Here is a 23,094-nt window from a genome sequence, read left to right as displayed (position 1 = left end):
ATGCTTGAAGTAACAAAGGTTAATTCCAACAGCATAACAGGCCATTTTGGCACATTTTTTGTTGGCACTACTTAAACGTTTGCTTGTGTTGCTCATTCCATGGAAGCCCAATGCTTACAAGCTGTACCTCATTGTAAAGGTGACTAATAAACGATGAAAATGATATAAAACTTTAGTGATTGGTATTATTAAAGTGGAGATATAATGGGCCAAAGTCAAGTTTCCTTACTTTTTGTGAGCGGTTTATGTGCAATGTATTAGCAGCAGCAACCTTATAAGAGCAGAATAAATGTAAATATGGCTATGTTGAATGAACAATCTATGAACAACATGTTTAGACGACGGATGGCATAATGGGTAAAGAAAGGTGGTATAGGGGGTTATAGTTGGCAACAGATTGTGGATTACTTATCCCTCCAGATTTCATGAAAACTTTGACTTCTGAGCAATCATTGTTAAACAATTTAGCACCCTCAGGGTGGACAGTGCCTTGTATGTCGGACATAAGGAGCTTTTCGTAAGAAGAAGGGACAGTTCAGGAAGCACAACTGTAAAGGTAGACAACTTTGGTAAAGATAAATAACCTTTGGAGTCTTTGTAGCTCATTAAGAGTGAGAGTTCAGGAAACCGGCCCCTGAAATCAGGAGATGAAAGTTGCAGGTAAAAGTGTGATTCAGACTGTATATTGATATTGTGCATTATTAGACAACTAATGATTAACCCAAAAATGTGGATATCTTACTTGAGGACTTGATTTGCATGATTTGTTGTTTAGTAGGAATTGTAGGGACAGGGCATGGAGATGGAATCCTTTATTGCGTTCACGTAGCAGGTGGCAACACCATGTGACGGTCATATCATGTTCTGCTCTGTGGTACATCTACTGCCGGTGGTATTTCGCTGTGTTCATCAGTGGAAACCCAAACATGGTAGGTCCTTGAGGTGGAGTGTACAGTATAAATTAGCCCTCTATACTCTGTATATTCACATTAAAACAAAGGGTAACTGATGTACTGTAAATGTCAGATACACCAAAAAAACATCAATATGTGAATATAACTACGATAAAAAATACTACAATATGAGATATTAGTTGGTAAATCAGTGTATGCGGATGTGTTTAAGTGCTACTTCATGATGTATTCATAGTATTACATGTTAATTATGCCTGAAATGATGGGAAACAACTCTACTTTAAAGTTCTTTATTCTCTCTGGGCTGCAGGACTCAGGAGTTTACAAGCCTCTGTACTTCTTGTTGGCATTTGTCCTTTATGTCCTTATTATTATAGTCAACTTAACTTTGATCGTTATTGTGACAGTGGATAAAACCCTCCATAAGCCCATGTACATTTTCATCTGTAATCTCTGTGCAAATGGACTCTACAGGACTGTTGGTTTTTACCCAACATTTTTGCTTGACCTGCAATCTGATGTTCACACAATAAGCTACAATTGGTGCATAATTCAAACATATGTTATTTATAGTTCTGTAATGTGTGAAATCACAGTTTTAACAATGATGTCTTATGACCGGTTTGTGGCTATTTGCAGACCATTGCAATACCACAGCATTTTGACTCCACATGCTGTGTTAAAATTGCTTGGACTTGCCTGGGCTTACCGTCTTTTGGGAGCAATAATATGTATGCTACTTACTGCTAGAATACCCATTTGTGGATATCACATCTATAAACTATTCTGTGACAATCCTTCAATTGTAAACCTTGGATGCCATCAAGCCATAGGCAATAAGGTATTTAGTATGATATTGATTACAATTAAACTTATGCATGTTGTTTTCATTTTTGTTTCTTATGCTCATATTGTCCAGGTTTGTATATCATCCAAGGAAGGTAAGACTAAATTTACTAAAACCTGTGTGCCTCATATTTTGGTTTTAGTACTCTTTGCCATGACAGCACTGTTTGATATGGTTTACAGCTGGGGTGGTTCTGAAAATATTCCTATTGGTGTACGTAATGCATTGTCTTTGCAATTTCTAATTCTTCCTCCACTACTGAACCCAATAATTTATGGCCTACAACTTCCACAGATTCGAAAAGTACTATGCAGACAACGTAGTAGACATGTGTTATCTTAGAAACAATGGATGATTGCCTGTTGTTGAACCATGACAGCTTGTTCTGAAATTAAATGGTGAAGTACTCCTGAATAACTTTATGAACTGTGTTAACACTCTGTGACCCCAACTGATGAAAACAGGTTCAGTTAGTTTACATTATGCATTGTCTGTACAATGGGTGATTCTTCCTCCACTACTGAATCAAGTAATTTATGATACAGAAAGTTGTTTTATATTAGAAAGTATTGATTCATGAACCATGTCCAGGGTTTGGAGTTGTAGAGTTTCCTTAATGGTGTTGAACACTGAACTTATATGTAATACAAAAATAGTAGGCTATAGTATTCTACTCTGTCAGAAAGATTCAGTAGGCCAACAGATGGAATCAACAATTTAATTCTGGATAAATGTGCAACGAAGAACAACGAAGAAGACAGATAAAAATGGCAGTCCCTGGAGTACAGTAAGTCTTTGATGTAGATCTTCATCCACAACTGGATAATGGCAGGAAGATCTCAGATCTGCCATGGCAGATGGCAAAGGCAAAAATGAGTTTACGGCTGGACGGCAACGCAGGAATTAACTGGTTGCGGCATGATGGGTGCCTTCCTGGATGAGCTTTTGCCCAAGCCATCATTTACCCTTGAATATAAGATAGAGCTACTGTAAATGGCCACATTATGAACTTCAATAAGGTTTTATTACTATTGTTATTGTTATTATAATTAATAATAATAATAATAATAATAATAATATATGTAACCTATATAATATTTTAATACTTTAGTTGAGTTTTGTGAATATACTGTACTGTAGAAGTGATGTGTTATTGACCATTGTTGTGATTTGATAAAGAAGCCACACCCCTGCAGACCAGGTATAATTTAAAGTCAATCAGTATGTTCCTGTAGTGAATCTGAAGAAGACCATACGGTCGAAACGTCATTATTCTGTGCTAAAGAAAAGAAAATAAAACTAAAAAGAAGGATTTCAAGTGTGCAAACGTTTTTCCATTTTTTATGATTTACCCTTGTTCTGCACCTTGACCTGGGATGTGCACTAACTTTTTCACTAACTGTGATTTGATAAAGGAAATAAATTAAATATGGCTATTTTCAACATGGTGATTTTGAATTTTCGCACCTGTTAAACTCTTTGCGCTTCAAAGTTTTGTCCTCTGCCTTCAAGTGGATACTGTGATTTTCGGTAGGTGAAGACGGCACACGCTAGCCCAGAGCTAACTTACAATGCAACTTGCCATAGGCAGTTAGCTTCAGTTAACACCTGGAACTCCTTATATGGGCAAAGATGGTACTGTAGGTTTGGATCCAATAGACCTCTGAAGTTTGCCTACAAAAAGGATCCCATCTTTGCTACCCCAGAGTTAACTTACAATGCAACTTGCCATAGGTAGTTAGCTTCAATTAACACCCAGAACTCCGTATCTGGGCAAAGATCAAAGTGTGCCTGAAGGCCCGATCACATTATAGACGGCATGCGCTGCGCTCACCGCTAGGTTGCTCTTGGTTGAGATAACGTTCTACGATTTTTGTTGTTGTTACCGCTCCTATTTCTATGGTTACTGCTGGGCTCCGCGCAAAAGTCCATTCACTTACAGCGCGCCGCGGTCAAAGTTGAACATGTTTCAACCGCGGCAAGCGCAACAGCGGCAAAGCGGCAAAATGCCGCCGGCGCTGCTCTTTGCGGCAGAGCCGCTTTTGCGCTCTCAACCCATTGAAATGAATGGGTTTCATAGCGCATGCCGCCTGTAATCTGATCGGGCCTTCAGTCTTCACCTCAGATTACAGTATCCACTTGAAGGCGGTGGACCAAACTTTTTGCAGGCGAACTTCAGAGGTCTATTCCCCTGAGTACTCATCAATATCACCTGCACCCACTGATCCATGTCACCTGTGCCTATAAACAGCCCCTTTCCACTTAAAGTGCCTTCAAGCTGCTCGGAACGTCCCCTTGGCATTGATGAACTGAATTTCACTTGTTAATAATAGTGTCCTCGTAGAAGTAATAATGATTCATATAATCATTCTGTATAGGACCATTTATTCACAAAATTCAGCTGATATGGACAAATAATATATTTTGTATTGAATATATGGGGCGGCAGTGGCTCAGGAGGTAGAGGAGTCGTCCAGTAACTGAAGGTTGCTGGTTCGAGCCCAACTCCTCCTGACCTTGTCGATGTGTCCTTGAGCAAGACGCCTAACTCCGATGCTCCTGATGAACAAGCGTTATATAAATGCAGTCCATTTACCATATGGACGAAGTTCATCATTCAAGACAAGTTTATGTCTTGTTATATTGGAAGGTAAATATAGGCCAATACAGCATTAATTTGTTGACAATACATTATGTAAGCTCTAAGCTATTGGGCAACTTTGCCTCGTCTCATTTCATAATGGTGTCCAAAGTACAGTATAGGCTATATTAATATCACATTGTGAGTATAAACTGATATCAAATCATGATTAAGTAGAATTAGTAAATATAGTAACTAATAGTGATGGCAGGTAAATAGTAAAGGAAAAGTAAAAGCAATAGTAAATAAATAATAATAATTAAAAAAATCTAGGGTGCCTCTCATTCCGCGTTTACAGTATACGTCCTCCCTCACTCCTCGGGCCTCGATCCTCACTGATCTAAAGAAAGATAGAAGAAGGGATAAAGTATCTCATTGTTGCCGCCCCATCATTCTTTATGTACATCAGTGAGGATCGAGGCCCGAGGTGCGAGGGAGGACGTATAAACGCTGAATGAAAGGCACCTCTAGTCTTACAGTCACAGTGTGTCCACACAACTAATTAAGACGTTCTTTATTTTTATTTCATTTAAGAGCTGATATCTAAACCAGACATGGTTCATCAAATCATAATCATGTATTATTTCTAAGATAACACACTTTGTGTCTACATCGATGTCTACATAGTACTTTTCGAATCTGTGGAAGTTGTAGGCCATAAATTAATGGGTTCAAGAGTGGAGGGAGAATCAGAAATTGTATAGCCAATGCATTACGCACACCAATGGGAAGATTTACTGAACCATCCCAGCTGTAAAATACATCAAACAATGCAGTCAAAATATATATAACCATAACCACAATATGAGGCACACAAGTTTTACTGAACTTTGCTCTACCCTCAGTGGATGATATACAAACCCGGACAATACGAGCATAAGAAATTATAATTAAAATAAACTGTATAAGATATACTGAAATAACCACCATACTCCATACCTGGTTGGTTATTGCACGATAACACCCCAACAATACCATTGAAGCATTGTCACAGAATAGTTTATGGATGTGTGATCCACAAAAGGGTATTCTAGAAGTAAGGATAATAGCTACTGCTGTTACCAAAAGAGAATAAGCCCAGGCTACTACAAGTAATTTCAGCACAGCATGTGGAGTCACAATGTTGTGGTATTGCAGTGGTCTGCAAATAGCCACAGAGCGGTCGTAAGACATCACTGTTAAAACTGTCATTTCACACAGTGCAGAGCTGTAAATAACAAACGTTTGAATCATGCACCAATTGTACGTTATTGTGTGAATGTCAGATTGCAAGTCCAGTAAAAATTTAGGGTAAAAACCAACAATCCCATAGAGTCCGTTTGCACACAGATTACAAATGAAAATGTACATGGGCTCATGGAGGCTTTTATCCACTGTCACAATGAAGATCAAAGTTAAGTTGACTACAATAATGAGGATGTAAAGGAAAAACACCAACAAGAAGTACAGAGGCTTGTAAACTCCTGAGTCCTGCAGCCCAGAAAGAATAAAGAATTTAAAAGTAGAGAAGTTTCCCATTACTTCACGCATATTTCATAATGTAACATCCACATAGAGTATTATACAAAGTAACATTTTATATTGTAAGACATACAATTATTCTTGATCAGTTATATTTATACATACTGTTTGATGCTGTATCTGACGGTTGCAATTCAGTGCCTACCTTTTGTTTTATGGTGGGCACATAGAGCATTGCTGATTTATACCGTAACCTCCACCTCAGGGATCTACCATAGATATCCACTGATGAACACAGCAAAATTCCATTGGAAGTACCACAGAGCAATACATGATATGACCGCCACATGGTGTTATCACCTGCTACGTGAATAAAACTAAAAACGAAATATTATGTTGTTGGCATTAATGAGTTAAGGCCTTAAAAAACGTTCATTTTATTTAAGACTTTTTAAGGATCCGCGGAGACCCTGTGAGGTGCTTTTCTGCATACTCTTCCTTTTTGTTACGCCAGACCCACTTAGAGTGTTTGTTGCCAAAAAGCTCTATCTTTGTCTCCATTGACCAAAGCACACGGTCCCAGTTGAAGGCCCAGTACCGCTTAGCGAACTCCAGACGTTTGCGCTTATGATTTTGAGTCAGGAAAGGTTTTTTTCCGTGCATGCCTCCCAAACAACTTGTTGGCATGCAAATAGCGCCTGGTGGTTGTTTTGGAGACTTTGTGACCCCAAGATGCAACCATTTGATGCAATTCTGTAACAGTGAGCTTTGAAGATTTTTTTTTTTTATTTCTCTTGCCATCCTCCTCACTGTGCGTGGTGGCAAAAAAACGTGGGTCCTCTTCCAGGCTTGTTTACCACTGCTCCAGTTGCTTTAAACTTCGTAACTATTCCTCTGACAGTAGATATGGGCAGGTGTAGGCGAGTGGCTATTTTCTTGTAGCCATGGCCTGACTTGTGAAGATCGACACATCTGCCTTACTTCAACGGTGTGTTCCTTTGTCTTTCCCATGTTGAAGAGAAATGGCCTCTGTGTCACGTCATATTTATACCCCAGGGAAACAGGATGTTAAGAATTACTAATGAAATGTTCCTACATACTTTGATCAACTTTGTAAACTACTGTAGAAATGACAGAAATACTTTAATTACATTTATTTCCTAGGAATTGTTAGGGGTGCCAATAATTGTGGAACAATTACATTTATTGTAAGGCTTTTAACACATCTTAACCAGGGGTGCCAATAATTGTGGAGGGCGCTGTAGGCCTAGTCATTTTGTAGGCTATAGTAGTCTAGGCCTGCTGTTTAGGCACAAAATTCAGTCGATAAAGACAAATAATACATTGCATATTCAATATATGGACAAAGTACATAATTCCAAACAATTGGATGTCTTCTTATATTGGAAGGTAAATATAGGCCATTTGCTAAATACATTAAGTACTGTAAGCTCTTATAAATGTTGCCAACTTTGCTTTGTCTCTGCTTTAATACATTTCATAACTTCTGTTGTCCAAATAGTGATGATAGATAAATAGTAGAGGAAAAGTAAAAGCAATAGTGAATAAATAATTGTAAAAAGAATGAATATTTACAATCACAGTGTATCCACACAATTAATAAAGCCATTCTTATATTTCCATTTCCATTGACGACTAGGGTATTCAAACCAAGCCATGACTCATCAAACAACAATCATCTATTATTTCTAAGATAACACACTTTGTGTTTACAACTTTGTCTACATAGTACTTTTCGAATCTGTGGAAGTTGGAGGCCATAAATTAAAGGGTTCAATAGTGGGGGGAGAATCAGAAATTGTATAGCCAATGCATTACGCACACCAATGGGAAGATTTTCTGAACCACCCCAGCTGTAAAATATATCAAACAATGCAGTCAAAATATATACAACCATAACCACAATATGAGGTACACAAGTTTTACTGAACTTTGCTCTACCCTCACTGGATGATATACAAACCCGGACAATATGAGCATAAGAAATTATAATTAAAACAAACTGTAGAAGATATACTGAAATAACGACCATACTCCATACCTGGTTGGCTACTGAGCGATAACATCCCAACATTAACATTGAAGGATTGTCGCAGAATAATTTATAGATGTGCGATCCACAAAAGGGTATTCTAGAAGTAAGGATAATAGCTACTGCTGTTACCAAAAGAGAATAAGCCCAGGCTAGTACAAGCAATTTTAATGCAGCACGTGGAAACATAATGCTGTGGTATTGCAGTGGTCTGCAAATTGCCACATAGCGGTCATAACACATCACTGTTAAAACTGTCATTTCACTTAGTCCAGAGCTATAAATCACATACGTTTGAAGCAGGCACCAACGGTGGGCTATTGTGTGAATATCAGATTGCAAGTCCAACAAAAGTTTAGGGTAAAAACCAACAGTCCCGTAGAGTCCATTTGCACACAAATTACAAATGAAAATGTACATGGGCTCATGGAGGCTTTTATCCACTGTCACAATAAAGATCAAGGTTAAGTTGACTACAATAATGAGGATATACAGGACAAACACCAACAAGAAGTACAGAGGCTTGTAAACTCCTGAGTCCTGCAGCCCAGAAAGAAGAAAGAATTTAAAAGTAGAAGAGTTCCCCATTACTTCACGTATATTTCACTTGTACATCCACATACAATAATATACAAAGTAACATTTAACATAATAATGTATTGGTTAATGCTGTATGTGACAGTTGCAATTCAGTGCCTACCTTTTGTTTTATGGTGGGCGCATAAACATAGCTGATTTATACCTTAACCTCCACCTCAGGGATCTACCATATTGTGGGCCACTTATGAACACAGCGAAACACTGGAAGTACATGTACCACAGAGCAGTACATCATATGACCGCCACATGGTGTTGCCACCTGCTACGTGAATAAAACAAAGGATTCCATCTCCAAGCCTACAATTCCTACTAATCAATAAGTCACGCTCAAAGTCCTCAAGTAAGATATACTCTTTTTGGTTACTCATTAGTTGTTCAACTAGATGTACCACAAAGCGGTAAAAAATATGACCGCCGCTCTGCCTTGCATATTCTCTCCACAAAAGTATATCACGCTTGTCAATTTGTTTCAATCTCATACTCCAGGGCTCTTCAATTGGCGGCCTGCGGGCTGGATCCGGCCCCCGTGAAATTTTGTAGTTGCCCTTGAAGTGTAATGTTGTTATTACATAATGATCAGTGTTGGTCATCTTACTTTTAAAAAGTAATTAGTTACCGTTACAAATGACTTCTGCCAAAAAGTAATTGAGTTAGTAACTCAGTTACCACACTGTAAAAGTAATTCGTTACTCAGCAAAGTAACTGACGTTAATTTTTATGTTCTATAACATCTTTAACGTCATACATATTTATTATAGCCTAACTGATTGAAGAATAAAGCCAATTATTCGGTGCAATTAGTGGGTGGAAGTCAGAACGTACGCATGGCATCCGCCCACCCAGCCCAGGCCCGGGGTGGCTATCGGGAGATGCGGGAGGATTCCCGGTGGGCCGTTAACGTTTTGGGCCGGTCTGATTATTGTGAGCTTAAATATATTGTTTCTGACGATTTGTTGCGCTCTCGTGGCACTTCAGCAGCCAGGGCTGCGCGGTCGCGGCCGCCCCTTACTCGCAGTTTCCCAAATATTAACAAAGTAGCACAAAACTGTTCGGAAGTCGCAGCAAGTCTATTTGCAATCTACAGGAGTAAATGAACAACCCCTTCTCCAGTTGAACGGCCCTTACGAAATGTAGGCTATGCAGCAGAGACGTGTAATAGGCTAATCATATGATTAATTTTACTGTAAGGTAACCCCCGATATCAAAAGCCCTCAAAAATAAAATAGGCTATCTTTAAAATGTATAGGGTCCTCCTTTGAAGATAACGTTCAGTTTCAGTGAAGTAGCCCTGTCAAGAAACTATAGAAATCCGACAGACAGAGAAAGTGCACATTTACTTGTCACTATTATGCCTATAAGCTATCGTGGGAAGTTCGCTACGTGCAAATGAAATGGCTTGGATTTGGTGAGTAGCCTATTCAAGTATTTTTTCCCCTCCTGAAGTTGGAAGTGTGCCTTTAATGAAATTATTTCCATATTCCACTCTGATGTACAGTATCTTGGTAGCTATCTGTCAAGGGTGATTAGGCTAATATAGGCTACATTTATATATAGCTCAGGGGAGGGTATTCCATATGATCCTATCCAGTGAACTCGCTTCATTCAGCCAAATTGTAGTAACGCGACGCTTTAAATTCTCAGTAACGATAACGGCGTTGCAACGATGAGAAAAGTAATTAATTAGATTACTTCGTTACTGACAAAGTAGCGCCGTTAGTAACGGCGTTATACTTAAACGCCGTTACTACCAACACTGATAATGATACAATCCTTATATTTGGAAGACACATCTGTAAACAGCTGGCTGAAAAAGTGATAATGGAGGTAAAGCAGTAAGTTGTTTTGTGTGTTGTACCTACAGTACATGCGCCAGTATAAGCAATGTTCTGTGTGGTGCGTCGCTGTTGTATGTGTGTATTATGTACGGGATAATGGACGACACGCTGTGCGGTTATTCAAAGTTAATGCACGTTAATGAAAAGTAGAAAAGTGCATTAACTTTGAATAACCGCACTGCGTGAAGTCCATTATCCCGCTTATTCCACTGTTGCCACTTGCGTTGTGTTAGTTTCCTGTTCTAATTTAAATGTTTTAATCGCTAGAACTGTATTGTTTGTAGAACTACTTTTCCCAGACACATTTCAACCAATTTCTCAAACTGTGGTTACTAGTTCTAAATGGATGGTTGCTATGGCCAAAAGCCAGTCGTTAGTTCTAATCTCCCGTTGTCAAGCTGGCATATCCCAGGATTCTGATGAACGTTAACTTTGAAAGATTGCTATTTTTCTTAGCCTACTGCCACCTAACTAACTAAATGCGGGAGCGTACCTATGTTCCCCAGGTCCTATGTTCCCAGGGTCCTATGTTCCCCACTTTGTATGGGACCGGGGAACATAGGACCCTTTTTTTCTTAAATTTTAGAAAGGGTCCTATGTTCACCGGTATGTATTACAACTGGGGAACATAGGACCCTTTTGGGAAAAAACGGGGAACATAGGACCCGGGGAACATAGGGATGACTCCCTAAAGGCCACCTCTGTCATATGCTAAATGTTACTATGATCTGAACGTCTGTATTTTACAGCTTGTATGTAACGTGACAGTGCATTTAAACTTCACAACGAGTTTGGCGAATTAATATTCAAGTGTGATACGGCCAGCAAATTGGAACTACTTCATAGCCGTGCATATATCTAATGTTAATGCACACCTAACAGAACGCAGGACAATGGGGAACTCAGCTGAGCAGTGGAATAAGTAAAGACGTTACTTGTGCCTTGCTATGTTATTATGCAGCGTCAGTCACCAACATGTTGACATGCACCAAGTTTTTCTCCTCAAAGCATGAAGCTTTGGTGCATGAAATCTCACCGGCAGTGTGCCTCTCCAGTCCAAGTGGCAAAACCAGTAAGCTACATTACAATATCTAGTCCTGTTCTCTTGCATCTCTTGCTCTTGCTCTGTAGTCCTGCAACCACTGCACCTCAGCCAATTGCATGTACCATATTGAACGGAACAGAACTTTGAATCCGACAAGTCCTCCAAGTCGAAAACATTTCTGGGATAAGGCTATGCTATGCCTTAACTTAGCCTGCCAGAATTTGTGGGTGGCCATTTACACTTGAACTTTATGTACCTGAAGAAACACCTTCACATACAAACAAAGTCCAAGAAGGTAATGGGTGTTTTCAAGGGAATTGACACATGTGACACATGGCCGACAGAGGCGTTTTTGTTGAACTGAGTGCAGTTCCTCTTGATGTACAAAACATTCATGAGGCAGGAGGCCTTAGACATGTTCAATGCAATGAGGGATGGGTTCATCAAGAGCTTGATAAACCAGCCCATGCAAAAGAGAGTCAGGCCGGCAGTTGTAAAAAAACGTGTCCGCCAACCTTTCTTGGATGGACATCCTTATTCAGAACCAAATGTTCATTCTGGGCTTTCTTGATGATGCCATCCATGATGTCGAGAGTGCCAATCTCCACATCTTGAAAACGATACAGAGGTTTGGCTCAAAGAGTCCAGGAACTGTGAAGGTTGTTGCCATTAAGAGAACGTAAGGCCTAAGACAGTCCATGCTGGGTGCCAAAAAGGAATTTAAAGAATAAGAAAATTTGGCACCCAGCGTACATTTAATGTAAAAAAAAAAAGGGGGGGGGGGTGTCGCTCACTGGGCCTCATCATGCCTTCAGCCTGGCCACTGGACTTCATCCACATCACAGGCAATATTCTCGCTTCCAAGGCAACGGGGGAAGAAGGCTCTTGTGTGGTGTATCCACCCTTGACACGATTCTTTGTTTGCCACAAGCCATTTACAGTATGTTGTTCCAAATTATGACATAAGAATATTCATCCAGCTCATTCTGCCGAGCAACCAAAGTAAAGCATCCAGAAGACCAGCAAGAAAAGTAAGAAGGTACGGAGTGTTATATGGCCCAAGTGTGACATGGTGGTGTAGAACCCCACGGTTGCTTATGACAGCACAGATGGTCACATTGCCACCACGCTGACCAGAGACTTCAACAATAGATTGCTGACCAATTATGTTACGGCCCCTCCTTCTCCTCTTGGCTAAATCGAAACCTGCTTCATCCACATATGCCATTCATGGGGTCTTTCCATTGCATCCAATTCAAATATTCTCTATATGAAGAAATACATGAATGTACACTTACTTGGACATACTGCTATCTCAGCTCCTTCACTCTCCCAGAGGTGTGCTCAGAGGGTACCCTGTACACTTGCTTCATGCACACCCTTTTGCGTTTTAGGACATGGTCAATGGTGGAAAGGCTGACAAGAGTTGATTCCTTCAAAATTGACATTGTCCTCAATCACTCGTTGTTGAGTCTAATGGTGTTGTTTTGAATGACCACATCAAGTATCATGCCCTCTTGCTGATGATTGAACATTGGGGCCCTTCCACCACCGCCTGGCAGTCTTGCAATTCTACAGAAGTGAATAATACAGTCACATAAAAGCAAACAGGACAGTGATAAGCTTTGTCTCAGTGTTCTGAAACATCTGCAATAACTTACATTACCTGTTCTTTAGTCTGAATCTTCGGATTATTGATGCCACAGAGAAACGGCTGATGTTGGGTTGGACTCTAAGTAGATTCAAGATTCAAGTTTTTATTGACATTCCAAACAACCACTTCAAGAAGTGCAGTATGGAACGAAATTGCGTTGCATAGGACCACCGTTAGAACAGCCATAAAACACCATCAGCAGCTTCTGCATTTCACAACAACATTCCGTGAACCAAAACATGGTCAATGACTGTTGCCCGAATTTCAGAATTTACCACAACTCTCCGAACTCCTCCTCTGTCTTCCTCGTCCTCCTAACTGCCCCCCTCCTCTTCCTTGTACCTCACCTCTGACATGCACTCATCCCCTGCGTCTCTGTTTCCTGCCCATTTTTGTATGATACTCCAACCACCCTGTTTCAACTCTGAACTGGCTTATATTGGTTGTCACATCATTATCACATTATCACATCAATTGGGGACAATTGTGCTTTAATTGTGTTCACCATCCGCCTTGTTTGGTTAAGAATATAATTAAGAAGTGAAGCACAATGCACTATGGGGGAATTCTCCCCTTCGCGCGTAAATAGCGCTTAAGCTTTTTTTTACGTGTGGCTTTTGCGCACCAATGTTTTACGTGCATTCTGCCGTCCCAGCTTATGACACACCCACATAGCGTAAATTCCAAATCAAGGCGGCCTTATGAAAGAGGCGTGATTTATTTAAAAAAATAACCAGACTTATCTACCACCTCCTTAATTTAGGTTGATATGAAAAAGTGGAACGTGGACTTTCTCATTGACCTTCTGAATGCCATTTATATCCAGAAAGAACACCAACCAGTCTTTGATTTTGAAAACATATGCAAGGTGAACTGAATAAAGAACTGCCTACGGTAAAATGGTGTCATCACATAGCTTAACAAAGAAATGACTTCACGAAATTTCACTTTAACTTTGACGTTTGTTTTTAAAGAGTCAAGACGTGCTTGAGGTGTGTAGATCATAATTCAAAACCTCACGGTTGACAAAATGGTTTTGCTGGCAGCTGCCTCACATAATATCAATGTATCTATGCTAAGAATTCTGTAGACTGAGATCTGCAGCCTCGAACACAGAGAGACTGGCATAACGAGTTCAATCTCCATTACAAACTAATCAAAAGACGAGAGAATAAACTATGGTGCTCCACAACAGTGCAGACGTCTGTGCAAATGTATGGATGACTTTGGTGAAGTTGGAAAGAAACTGACAGATTCAAACGAAGTATGCTATGGGATTATGACTTCAAGTTAAAACTGAAGGTGCACAATCGGTAAACTCCAAATTCCAATACTCAAAGTGGGTGATTATAACGGGGTTTTCATTATTTAACAATGTAGCCTCATGTATAAGGTAATGTCACGACTAGCGAAATATGCCACCGTGTCACACTGTAATGCGGAAAACATGAAGCTGTATCAGCTTATAAGCATCACATTTGATACTGTAATGTCAATTTGTAAATTCTGTGTCGCCTACATGTATTTAGAACTAGGCCTACTGCCGACATGAGCAATATGCTGTTTCACCGTGTAGTGGCGCTTGACCGTATTCCAGCCCTCCGTAGTGCTGGGAAAGTGCTTAAGCCATGGCAGAATGCGCACAAGAGTTGTATAAGAAACGCCCAGATTTTGGGGTTGCTCCACCCAAAACGTGCAACTCTCTCTACCACGCGTAATGACTTAAATGATTTAAGTGGATGGCTGAATTCACTTAGAGGAAAATGTGCATAGTTGCATGTTTTTTTGGACTTACGCACCCTTATGCACAAGGGAGAATTCCCCCCAAAGTACATAATTCAAAACAGTAGTATGTCTTCTTATATTGGAAGGTAAATATAAACCAATATAACTTTGTTAACTCGATTTGTTAAATACACATCATGTGTGGCCAACTTTGCTTTGTCTTTGCTTTAATACATTTCATAACTTCTGTTGTCCAAAATAGTGATACATATAGTCGTAGATAAATAGTGGAGGAAAAGTTAAAGCAATAGTAAGTAAATCATCAAAAAATACATACAGTATATTTACAGTCACAGTGTATCCACACAACTAATAAAGCCGTATATTTCATTTCAAGATTTCAGGGTATTCAAACCAGGACATAGTTCAAACAACAATCACGTATTATTTCTAAGATAACACACTTTGTGTTTACAACTTTGTCTACATAGTACTTTTCGAATCTGTGGAAGTTGGAGGCCATAAATTAAAGGGTTCAATAGTGGGGGGAGAATCAGAAATTGTATAGCCAATGCATTACGCACAACAATTGTAAGATTTACTGAACCACCCCAGCTGTTAAATACATCAAACAGTGCAGTCACACTATATATAACCATAACCATTATATGAGGTACACATGTTTTACTGAACTTTGCTCTACCCTCACTGGATGATAAACAAACTTTGACAATATGAGCGTATGAAACTAAAGTTAAGACAAACTGTATAAGATACACTGAAATAACCACCATACTCCACACCTGGTTGGCTATTGCACGATAACACCCCAACAATAACATTGAAGGATTGTCACAGAAGAGTTTATGTATGTGTGATCCACATATGGGTATTCTAGAGGTAAGGAGAATAACTATTGCTGACGACAAAAGAGGGTAGGACCAGGCTAATACAAGCAACTTTAGCACAGCATGTGGAGTCAAAATGTTGTGGTATTGCAGTGGTCTGCAAATAGCCACGTAACGATCATAAGACATCACTGTTAAAACTGTCATTTCACACAGTGCAGAGCTGTAAATCACATACGTTTGAATCAAGCACCAACTGTAGCTTATCATGTGAACATCAGATTGCAAGTCCAGCAAAAATTTGGGGTAAAAACCAACAGTCCCGTAGAGTCCATTTGCACACAGATGACAGATGAAAATGTACATGGGCTCATGGAGGCTTTTATCCACTGTCACAATAAAGATCAAAGTTAAGTTGACTACAATAATGAGGATGTAAAGGACAAACACCAACAAGAAGTAAAGAGGCTTGTAAACTCCCGAGTCCTGCAGCCCAGAAAGAATAAAGAATTTAAAAGTAGTGAAGTTCCCCATAATTTCAGGCATATTTCACATGTAATACTAAAATAATACTAAAATATGTAACATCATGAAGTACCATTTAAACATATCCACATACAACAATACACCAAGTAACATTGCATACAGTAAGACATAAAAGTATTTTTGATCAAAGTTATATTCATATATTGATGTTTGAAGGTGTAGGTGCCAGTTCAGTGGCTTTTTGTTCCATTATGAATACATGGAGTATAGCTCATTTATACTGTTATCTCCACCTCAGGGATCTACCATATATGGGTTTCCTGATGATCACAATAAAATCCCATTGGAAGTACATACTGTACCACAGAGCAAGTACATGATATGACCGCCACATGGTGTTGCCACCTGTTGCGTGAAGAAAATACAACATTCCACTTCATGATTTTTTCTAGCCCTGCCCGTTCCACAGATGATTGACTTGTTTAATTTCCATTTCAGTGCTTACAACTCAGTGGCTGTAAGTGAGTTAAGAATAGAATTTCCAGTGATTTTGCACGAATGAGAAAAGAGAACCCCATACCCTACCCATTAACGTCATCAAAACTCAATGTCAAAACATTCTTGAGGCTTAAAGACAATGACACATTTAATATTTTGTTTACAAAACGCTTTTGCACACGCAAATTTTCAGTCCGCCAAAATTTAAATCGCCGGCTTTTGTTTACTAACATTTTTCTGCACAAACAATCGTTTACCGGCTCGGTTTGCAGCATGTGAAATGATGTTGCCTCCGACGCCAACGCAGGATCCTCCTACTATTGGCTGAACTTGAGGTATGTTGATTTATTTATTTTTTACAGATTTACTATCATGTACGCATTGCAGCGCAGCAGTAGGCTACACCAGTTGGATTAATCAGTATCACTTTACCTTTTCAAAACAGAAAAACACAGGGATAGTGACAGAACAAGATAAACTTTATTTAAAAATATACATATATTTTCATAATTAATTCACTCCTCTCCCCACTCACAGCAACCTCCCAGCCCCAGAAAGTACTGCCAGATGAATGCTACAGTGCCAGTATTGGCATTATACTTGATGGCCACAGTGACATGCGCACTGACCGCCTTTCAAGGGTGTCCTTCAATGCACCCATGGATGTGTTGGGGAGGGAATGCATTTGTTTGTATGAGTCAACGCACACCTTGTGAGGTGCTCACGGCGGTAAATGAAAGGTTCAATTTCAACAAAAGTGTCGTGGCACACTCGGAACTTAAAGATTTTTTATTGACCAACGTTTCGGCTTACGCCTTCATCAGGGTCATTTTCCCTGGGAGGGAATGCAATCATGGCTGGGGCCCAGAAATCGACACCCTGTTTTTCTTTTCTGGCTTGCTACTCCCTCCTCCTACCGTGTGGTTGCCAGGGCCTTTGGCATGCCCCGGGCAACTATTCACCGGGTAGTCCACAGGGCGAGTGGGAAGATTGCCGCTCTACTGTATCTGGTGGTTCGACATCCCCACCACAGAAGAGCTCCCTCGCCTCGGGGGTCGCTTTGCCCGTCTGGCTAGATCTGCAGCCTTCAACCGTGTGGTTGGTGCCATCGATGGCTGCCTCATCAGGGTGAAGCCTCCTGCCCAAGATGCTGGCTGTTATTTCAACAGGAAGCTCTTTTAGAGCCAGCCGCAGGCAATCTGCGATAATGTGGGGAAGTTCCTGGATGTGTTTGTGGGGTACTGTGGGTCAGTTCATGACACTAGAGTGCTGAGGAACAGCCCCATCTATTATCAGCAATCTCATCCTCCACCAGGATATAGCATACTTGGAGATGGGGACTACCCCTGCCTTTCTCAGCCCATCAGACACACAAACACATTACTGTAAAGGTTTTACCAATGAACTTATTGAGAGCAGTCAGACTCTGGAGAAACCTAATCAGGCTCACCTGAAAAAAGATGTGAAGGTGTGATATAATGAGTGACACAGTATAAATAATTATTTGCATATTTATTTATTTATTTATTTTAAAATGTGTTGCTAAATGTATCTAAAAATCTGGCAGCTGCCTCTCTCTCCCTGGCTGCCATCTCCCTCTCCCTCATCTCCCTGAAAAACCTCTCCTCTCTCTCCACTGCCTCACGGTGTCGCCTCTCTTCCCTCTCCACAGCCTCTCCACATGCCTCCCCTCCTCACGCTCTGCAGCCTCTCTTGCCTGTCTCTCTCTTCTCCTCTCTCTTCTTCTGCTCTCTCTCCATCTCCTGCATGACCTCGTCACACTGCCTCTCATTCTCCTTCAAGGCATTCAAAATCTCCAATGTGTCTACACGGCGCCTCGGCTGAAGAGGAACCCTTGTCCGGTGTGTCACCACAGGAGGGGGTGAGGCCCTTGCCACTTCCAGGTTGGACAAAGCAAAGAGAACAGGCGGCTCCACAGACGGCCTGCTCCCTATTGCTTCATCCATAAGGGAATACCACTTCCAAGAAGCGGCGGTGGCCTTATCCCCCTCTGTGCTAACACCCGTACGAGGTTGCTTAAGTGCCCGTGGATGGAAAGACAATAAAAAAGTTGCACTATTTCACTCTTAACACTAACAATACATATCTTACTTACAAAAATACACTCAATCAAAGTTTCTCAATCACCTTCGATAAAACACTTTTAAAAAATCACCGTCGATAAATATAAATGCTGAGCACATGTTGGCCAATTTCAGTTCACTCATAATTCTAAGGACATTCTAAAATGACTACACAAACCTTTTAATGATGGTGTACAGTACAAACTAAGAACTATTCTGACAACCACACACGTCTTTGTAGCCTTATGATAAAATGTAATGTAGATCATAGTGTGACATTTCACTTCACTGGGGAAAAGATATGTATGGAACAACCTTGTACTAACCTTGTATTTCTGCACCAGGTTTTCCCATCTCTTCCTGATGGCTTCGGCATCCAGTCTCCCATCCAACCCCTTTTTCTTAATGAGGTTTTATCTTGTGCACTTACTTTTATTCACATGAAGAGAGTGTCAATGCTAAACAGGCTAATAAACAAACCATGCTATGGTGAGTAATGTCGAAGGGTGAAGTCATGTGACCTAATTGTAGTCTGGTTATGAAAGGAAAGGAACAATTTCTTTTTTTTTAATGGAGGCAAAATAGTTTGAAATGTTCAGTTATTAGATTATTACTGTATACACTGAAATATATTGAGGCAAATTGTAGACCCTTCCATATAGATATTTAATTTTTGTCAATAGTCTCGGTCATGGAATTATTTGGAACACGTGGTCTTAAATAGCGCCACGGTAAGCCCACAAGTAAACCCATGCCAGACTTTTTTTTTATTATAAAATAGATTTATTTTGTATGATAAAATATGTAAGGGATAATGTAAAGAACGCTGGTCATTATCAGGAAATTAAGTACCGACAGGGCAAACCGGTCTGGTTTCGCCCTGAAGGTACTTATTTTCCCGATAATGACCTGCGTTCCATACATTATCCCGCTTATTATACAGTATGCCTACTTAGCAATAGCTACCGTTTAGGGGCTTCCGCTGTCAAAATAAATAGTTTGCCACACAGATAGTTTGCCTAGCATGAAAATGAGTGTTTGACACCGATATCTCGACGATTGAGCCTGTTTGTGGAATTTGGCAGCTTTAGAATGTTCTCTGTATGGCTTTAACATTGCTCGTTATATGCATGGACTATTCTCTCCTTAAAACACCCCTAAACCTTCGTTTTTAAAAATGTGCTGCTAAATGTGCATTCTAAAGCTGCCAAATTGCACAAACAGGCTCAATCGTTGAGATTTCAGTGTCAAACACTCGTTTTCATGCTAGGCAATACAGAAAACGGGCTTAAAGTGTAAAATACCGAAATATTCCTTTAACTTTTAACAAAATTCCATTGCAGAGTGATATGACAGAAGCACAAACTCTGTTGCCATTGACAGCGGTCATTATTTATTTCACATTGGTGAAGAACAGGGTCATCCATTGTATATTCAAAGCAAAACAAAATCCCATCAGGGCAGCAAATATACTCTGGCACTTATTTCAGTGTTTGTGTGTCTATAGGAGCAGACTAAGTAAGAAGGAAAGTGACACAAACACAATTCACATGAGCATGCAGAGTAATGACAGGTACAGCTCAATACAAACATAATTACCACATTACTGTGTCTATTAATATTCAATTCCATTTTAGAGCACGATATACAAAGAAGTCTAAGTAGGACATGGTTTATCAAACAACAATCATCCATTATTTCTAAGATAACAAACAATTTTTTGTTTGCGACTTTGTCTGCGTAGTACTTTTCGAATCTGTGGAAGTTGTTGGCCATATATTATTGGGTTCAGTAGTGGAGGAAGAATCAGAAATTGTACAGCCAATGCATTACGCACATCAACTGGAAGATTTACTGAACCATCCCAGCTGTAAAATACATCAAACAATGCTGTCATTATATAGATTACCATAACTACAATATGAGGCACACAAGTTTTACTGAACTTTGTTCTACCGTCGCTGAATGATATACAAACATGGATAATATTAGCATAAGAAATTAAAATGAAAACTAACTGTACTAGATAAACTGCAATTGCCATCATACTCCATACTTGGTTGGCTATGGCTTGATAACATCCCAACTTTAGTATTGATGGATTGTCACAGAATAGTTTAGAGATGTAAGATCCACAAATCGGTAACCTAGAAGTAAGGAGCATACCTATTGCTTTTGCCAAAAGAGGACAGGTCCAGGCTAATACAAGCAACTTTATCACAGCACGTGGAGTCAGTATGCTGTGGTATTGTAGTGGTCTGCAAATGGCCACATAGCGATCATAAGACATCACTGTTAAAACTGTCATTTCACACAGTGCAGAGCTGTAAATGACATATGTTTGAATCAAGCACCATCTGTAGCTTATCATGTGAACATCAGATTGCAAATCCAGCAAAAATTTGGGGTAAAAACCAACAGTCCCGTAGAGTCCATTAGCACACAGATTACAGATGAAAATGTACATGGGCTCATGGAGGCTTTTATCCAATGCCACAATAAAGATCAAAGTTAAGTTGACTACAATAATGAGGATGTAAAGGACAAACACCAACAAGAAGTAAAGAGGCTTGTAAACTCCTGAGTCCTGCAGCCCGGAAAGAATAAAGAATTTTAAAGTAGTGAAGTTCCCCATAATTTCAGGCATATTTCACATGTGATACTAAAATAATACTAAAATATGTAACATTATGAAGTACCATTTAAACATATCCACATACAGCAATAAACCAAGTAACATTTCATACAGTAAGACATTATTTTTATATTTTTGAATGAAGTTTCATATATTGATGTTTGAAGGTGTAGGTGCCAGTTCAGTGGCTTTTTGTTCCATTATGAATACATGGAGTATAGCTCATTTATACCGTAACCTCCACCTCAGGGATCTACCATATATGGGTTTCCTGATGAACACAATAAAATCCCATTGAAAGTACATTTACTGTACCACAGAGCAAGCACATGATATGACCGCCACATGGTGTTGCTCAGTGCTTACAACTCCGTGGCTGTAAGTGAGTTAAGAAAAGGATTTCCAGTGATTTTGCAAAAATTATGAAAGGGAGCACCATACCCTACCTTTAACTTTATCAAAAATCAATGTCAAAACATTCTTGAGGCTTAAAGAGAATGACACATTTAATATTTTAAAAATGATTTTATTTACAACTCACGGAAACGCCTAGAACTCAATGAAGTGTTGTGATACATGACACTGAAGCAAAAAATATAAATATAGCCACAAGCGGCGATGGCAGGCCCGAGCACCTGCGGTGCGGACCTGTGACATTTTGGAATCTAACAAAGCAACATGTGTGTGTTGGTGAGCATGTGCATGAGCAACACACATGCCCACCAAATCTGGTTAATTTTTGTGAATGTATGTGTCTACCACAACAGACAACACGCTAGGTGGCGCTATAGAGTCCCTAAGTCACACCCTAGGCCAGAGCTCTGTCTCTGATTAGCGGCAGCAATAACACACAAGCCCACCAAATTTGGTAAATGTTTGTGAATGTATGTGTCAACCACAACAGACAACACGCTAGGTGGTGCTATAGAGTCCCTAAGCCACACCCTAGGCCAGAGCTCTGTCTCTGACTAGTGGTAGCAATAACTCACAAGCCCACCAAATTTAGCTCTTTTTCGTGAATGTATGTGTCAACCACAACAGACAACGTGCTAGGTGGCGCTATAGAGTCCCTAAGCCACGCCCTAAGCCAGAGCTCTGTCGCTGAGTAGTGTTACCAATTCCACACATAGCTTCCAAATTTAAAGAGTTTTAGAGCATGCCAAGTTGGTGAAAAAAGGCAAAACGTGGCCCAGAAGAAATTTAATCTGAGCAAAAACAAAAGGGCCTTGCACCTACTGTGCAGCCACTTTAGTGGCCGCACCTCGGTGCTCGGGCCCTAATGATAATCTGAGCAATAGGGCCTTGCACCTATGGTGCAGCCGCTGCTACATCGGCCGCACCTCGGTGCTCTGGCCCTAATGAAAAAACGGTGAAGTGTTCCTTTAAGCCGGATGTAGCCGGTAGCTAGTTCTACAAACAAAAATATTAAGGAACAATAACAAACCCATTATTATGATGACTGCCACTAGCATAGCTAGCATTACATAGCGGTCATATAGTGATTGTCAATTTTTTCTTTGTTTTTCCTAAATAACTACCCGAACCGAAGCACCGAGGATGAGGACATGTTCATGGGATGTTGGTCTCAAGAGCCTCCATCAACTTAGCTTATAACCAGTCATTTGTGATTTGCACCCCCATAGCAAAAAATGAAAATGCAATATTATATTGCTTTAATCGCTCCTATCTTCAGATGAAATGTTACGAACTGCACCAAATTGCATGTCTATTATTAGCCTGACTGCCCTGACATTCTCTGGAAGCATGC

General features: G+C 40.0%; 4 protein-coding genes across 4 annotated transcripts; 1 reads left to right on the top strand and 3 right to left on the bottom strand.

The window, feature by feature from the left end:
- Positions 1 to 1,164: 1,164 nt before the first annotated feature.
- Positions 1,165 to 2,103, top strand: LOC134099178 (olfactory receptor 1D2-like). The gene is made up of 2 exons (XM_062551970.1): positions 1,165 to 1,645; positions 1,904 to 2,103. The coding sequence occupies exons 1-2, from the start codon at positions 1,165 to 1,167 to the stop codon at positions 2,101 to 2,103; spliced, it is 681 nt and encodes a 226-aa protein (XP_062407954.1).
- Positions 2,104 to 4,077: 1,974 nt separating this feature from the next.
- On the bottom strand, positions 4,078 to 12,236 carry LOC134099177 (olfactory receptor 6N1-like). Its single transcript, XM_062551969.1, has 5 exons — positions 12,191 to 12,236; positions 11,912 to 12,006; positions 7,926 to 8,456; positions 5,033 to 5,872; positions 4,078 to 4,131 (listed from the first exon to the last, which is right to left on the bottom strand). Exons 1-5 carry the CDS (start codon positions 12,234 to 12,236, stop codon positions 4,078 to 4,080), a joined length of 1,566 nt encoding a protein of 521 aa, XP_062407953.1.
- Positions 12,237 to 12,853: 617 nt separating this feature from the next.
- Positions 12,854 to 18,574, bottom strand: LOC134099176 (olfactory receptor 6N1-like). The gene is made up of 6 exons (XM_062551968.1): positions 18,380 to 18,574; positions 18,006 to 18,057; positions 17,610 to 17,848; positions 15,270 to 16,109; positions 13,058 to 13,128; positions 12,854 to 12,968 (listed from the first exon to the last, which is right to left on the bottom strand). The coding sequence occupies exons 1-6, from the start codon at positions 18,572 to 18,574 to the stop codon at positions 12,854 to 12,856; spliced, it is 1,512 nt and encodes a 503-aa protein (XP_062407952.1).
- A 1,804-nt stretch (positions 18,575 to 20,378) lies between these two features.
- Positions 20,379 to 21,326, bottom strand: LOC134099175 (olfactory receptor 6N2-like). Its single transcript, XM_062551967.1, has one exon. It carries the CDS (start codon positions 21,324 to 21,326, stop codon positions 20,379 to 20,381), a length of 948 nt encoding a protein of 315 aa, XP_062407951.1.
- Between the last annotated feature and the right edge of the window lie 1,768 nt (positions 21,327 to 23,094).

The sequence above is a fragment of the Sardina pilchardus genome, chromosome 13 (genome assembly GCF_963854185.1).
Source record: "Sardina pilchardus chromosome 13, fSarPil1.1, whole genome shotgun sequence".
In the NCBI taxonomy this organism is placed as follows: domain Eukaryota; kingdom Metazoa; phylum Chordata; class Actinopteri; order Clupeiformes; family Clupeidae; genus Sardina; species Sardina pilchardus.
The sequence above is the reverse complement of the archived record's forward strand: the minus strand, read 5'-3'. Positions and strand labels throughout refer to the sequence as shown.

Coding starts and splice junctions, on each gene's coding strand:
- LOC134099177 (XM_062551969.1), bottom strand. CDS start 12,236: ATGTGGATGAAGTCCAGTGGCCAGGCTGAAGGCATGATGAGGCCCA. Junction 8,457..11,911: donor AGGATGTCCATCCAAGAAAG/GTTGGCGGACAC, acceptor TCTGGGCTGCAG/GACTCAGGAGTTTACAAGCC. Junction 5,873..7,925: donor ATCGCTCAGTAGCCAACCAG/GTATGGAGTATG, acceptor TCTGGGCTGCAG/GACTCAGGAGTTTACAAGCC.
- LOC134099175 (XM_062551967.1), bottom strand. CDS start 21,326: ATGGGGAACTTCACTACTTTAAAATTCTTTATTCTTTCCGGGCTGCAG.
- LOC134099178 (XM_062551970.1), top strand. CDS start 1,165: ATGCCTGAAATGATGGGAAACAACTCTACTTTAAAGTTCTTTATTCTC. Junction 1,646..1,903: donor TCTTTTGGGAGCAATAATAT/GTATGCTACTTA, acceptor TTTTGGTTTTAG/TACTCTTTGCCATGACAGCA.
- LOC134099176 (XM_062551968.1), bottom strand. CDS start 18,574: ATGGATGAAGCAATAGGGAGCAGGCCGTCTGTGGAGCCGCCTGTTCTC. Junction 18,058..18,379: donor ATGAGAGGCAGTGTGACGAG/GTCATGCAGGAG, acceptor ATCTTTTTTCAG/GTGAGCCTGATTAGGTTTCT. Junction 16,110..17,609: donor ATGTCGAACCACCAGATACA/GTAGAGCGGCAA, acceptor TCTGGGCTGCAG/GACTCGGGAGTTTACAAGCC.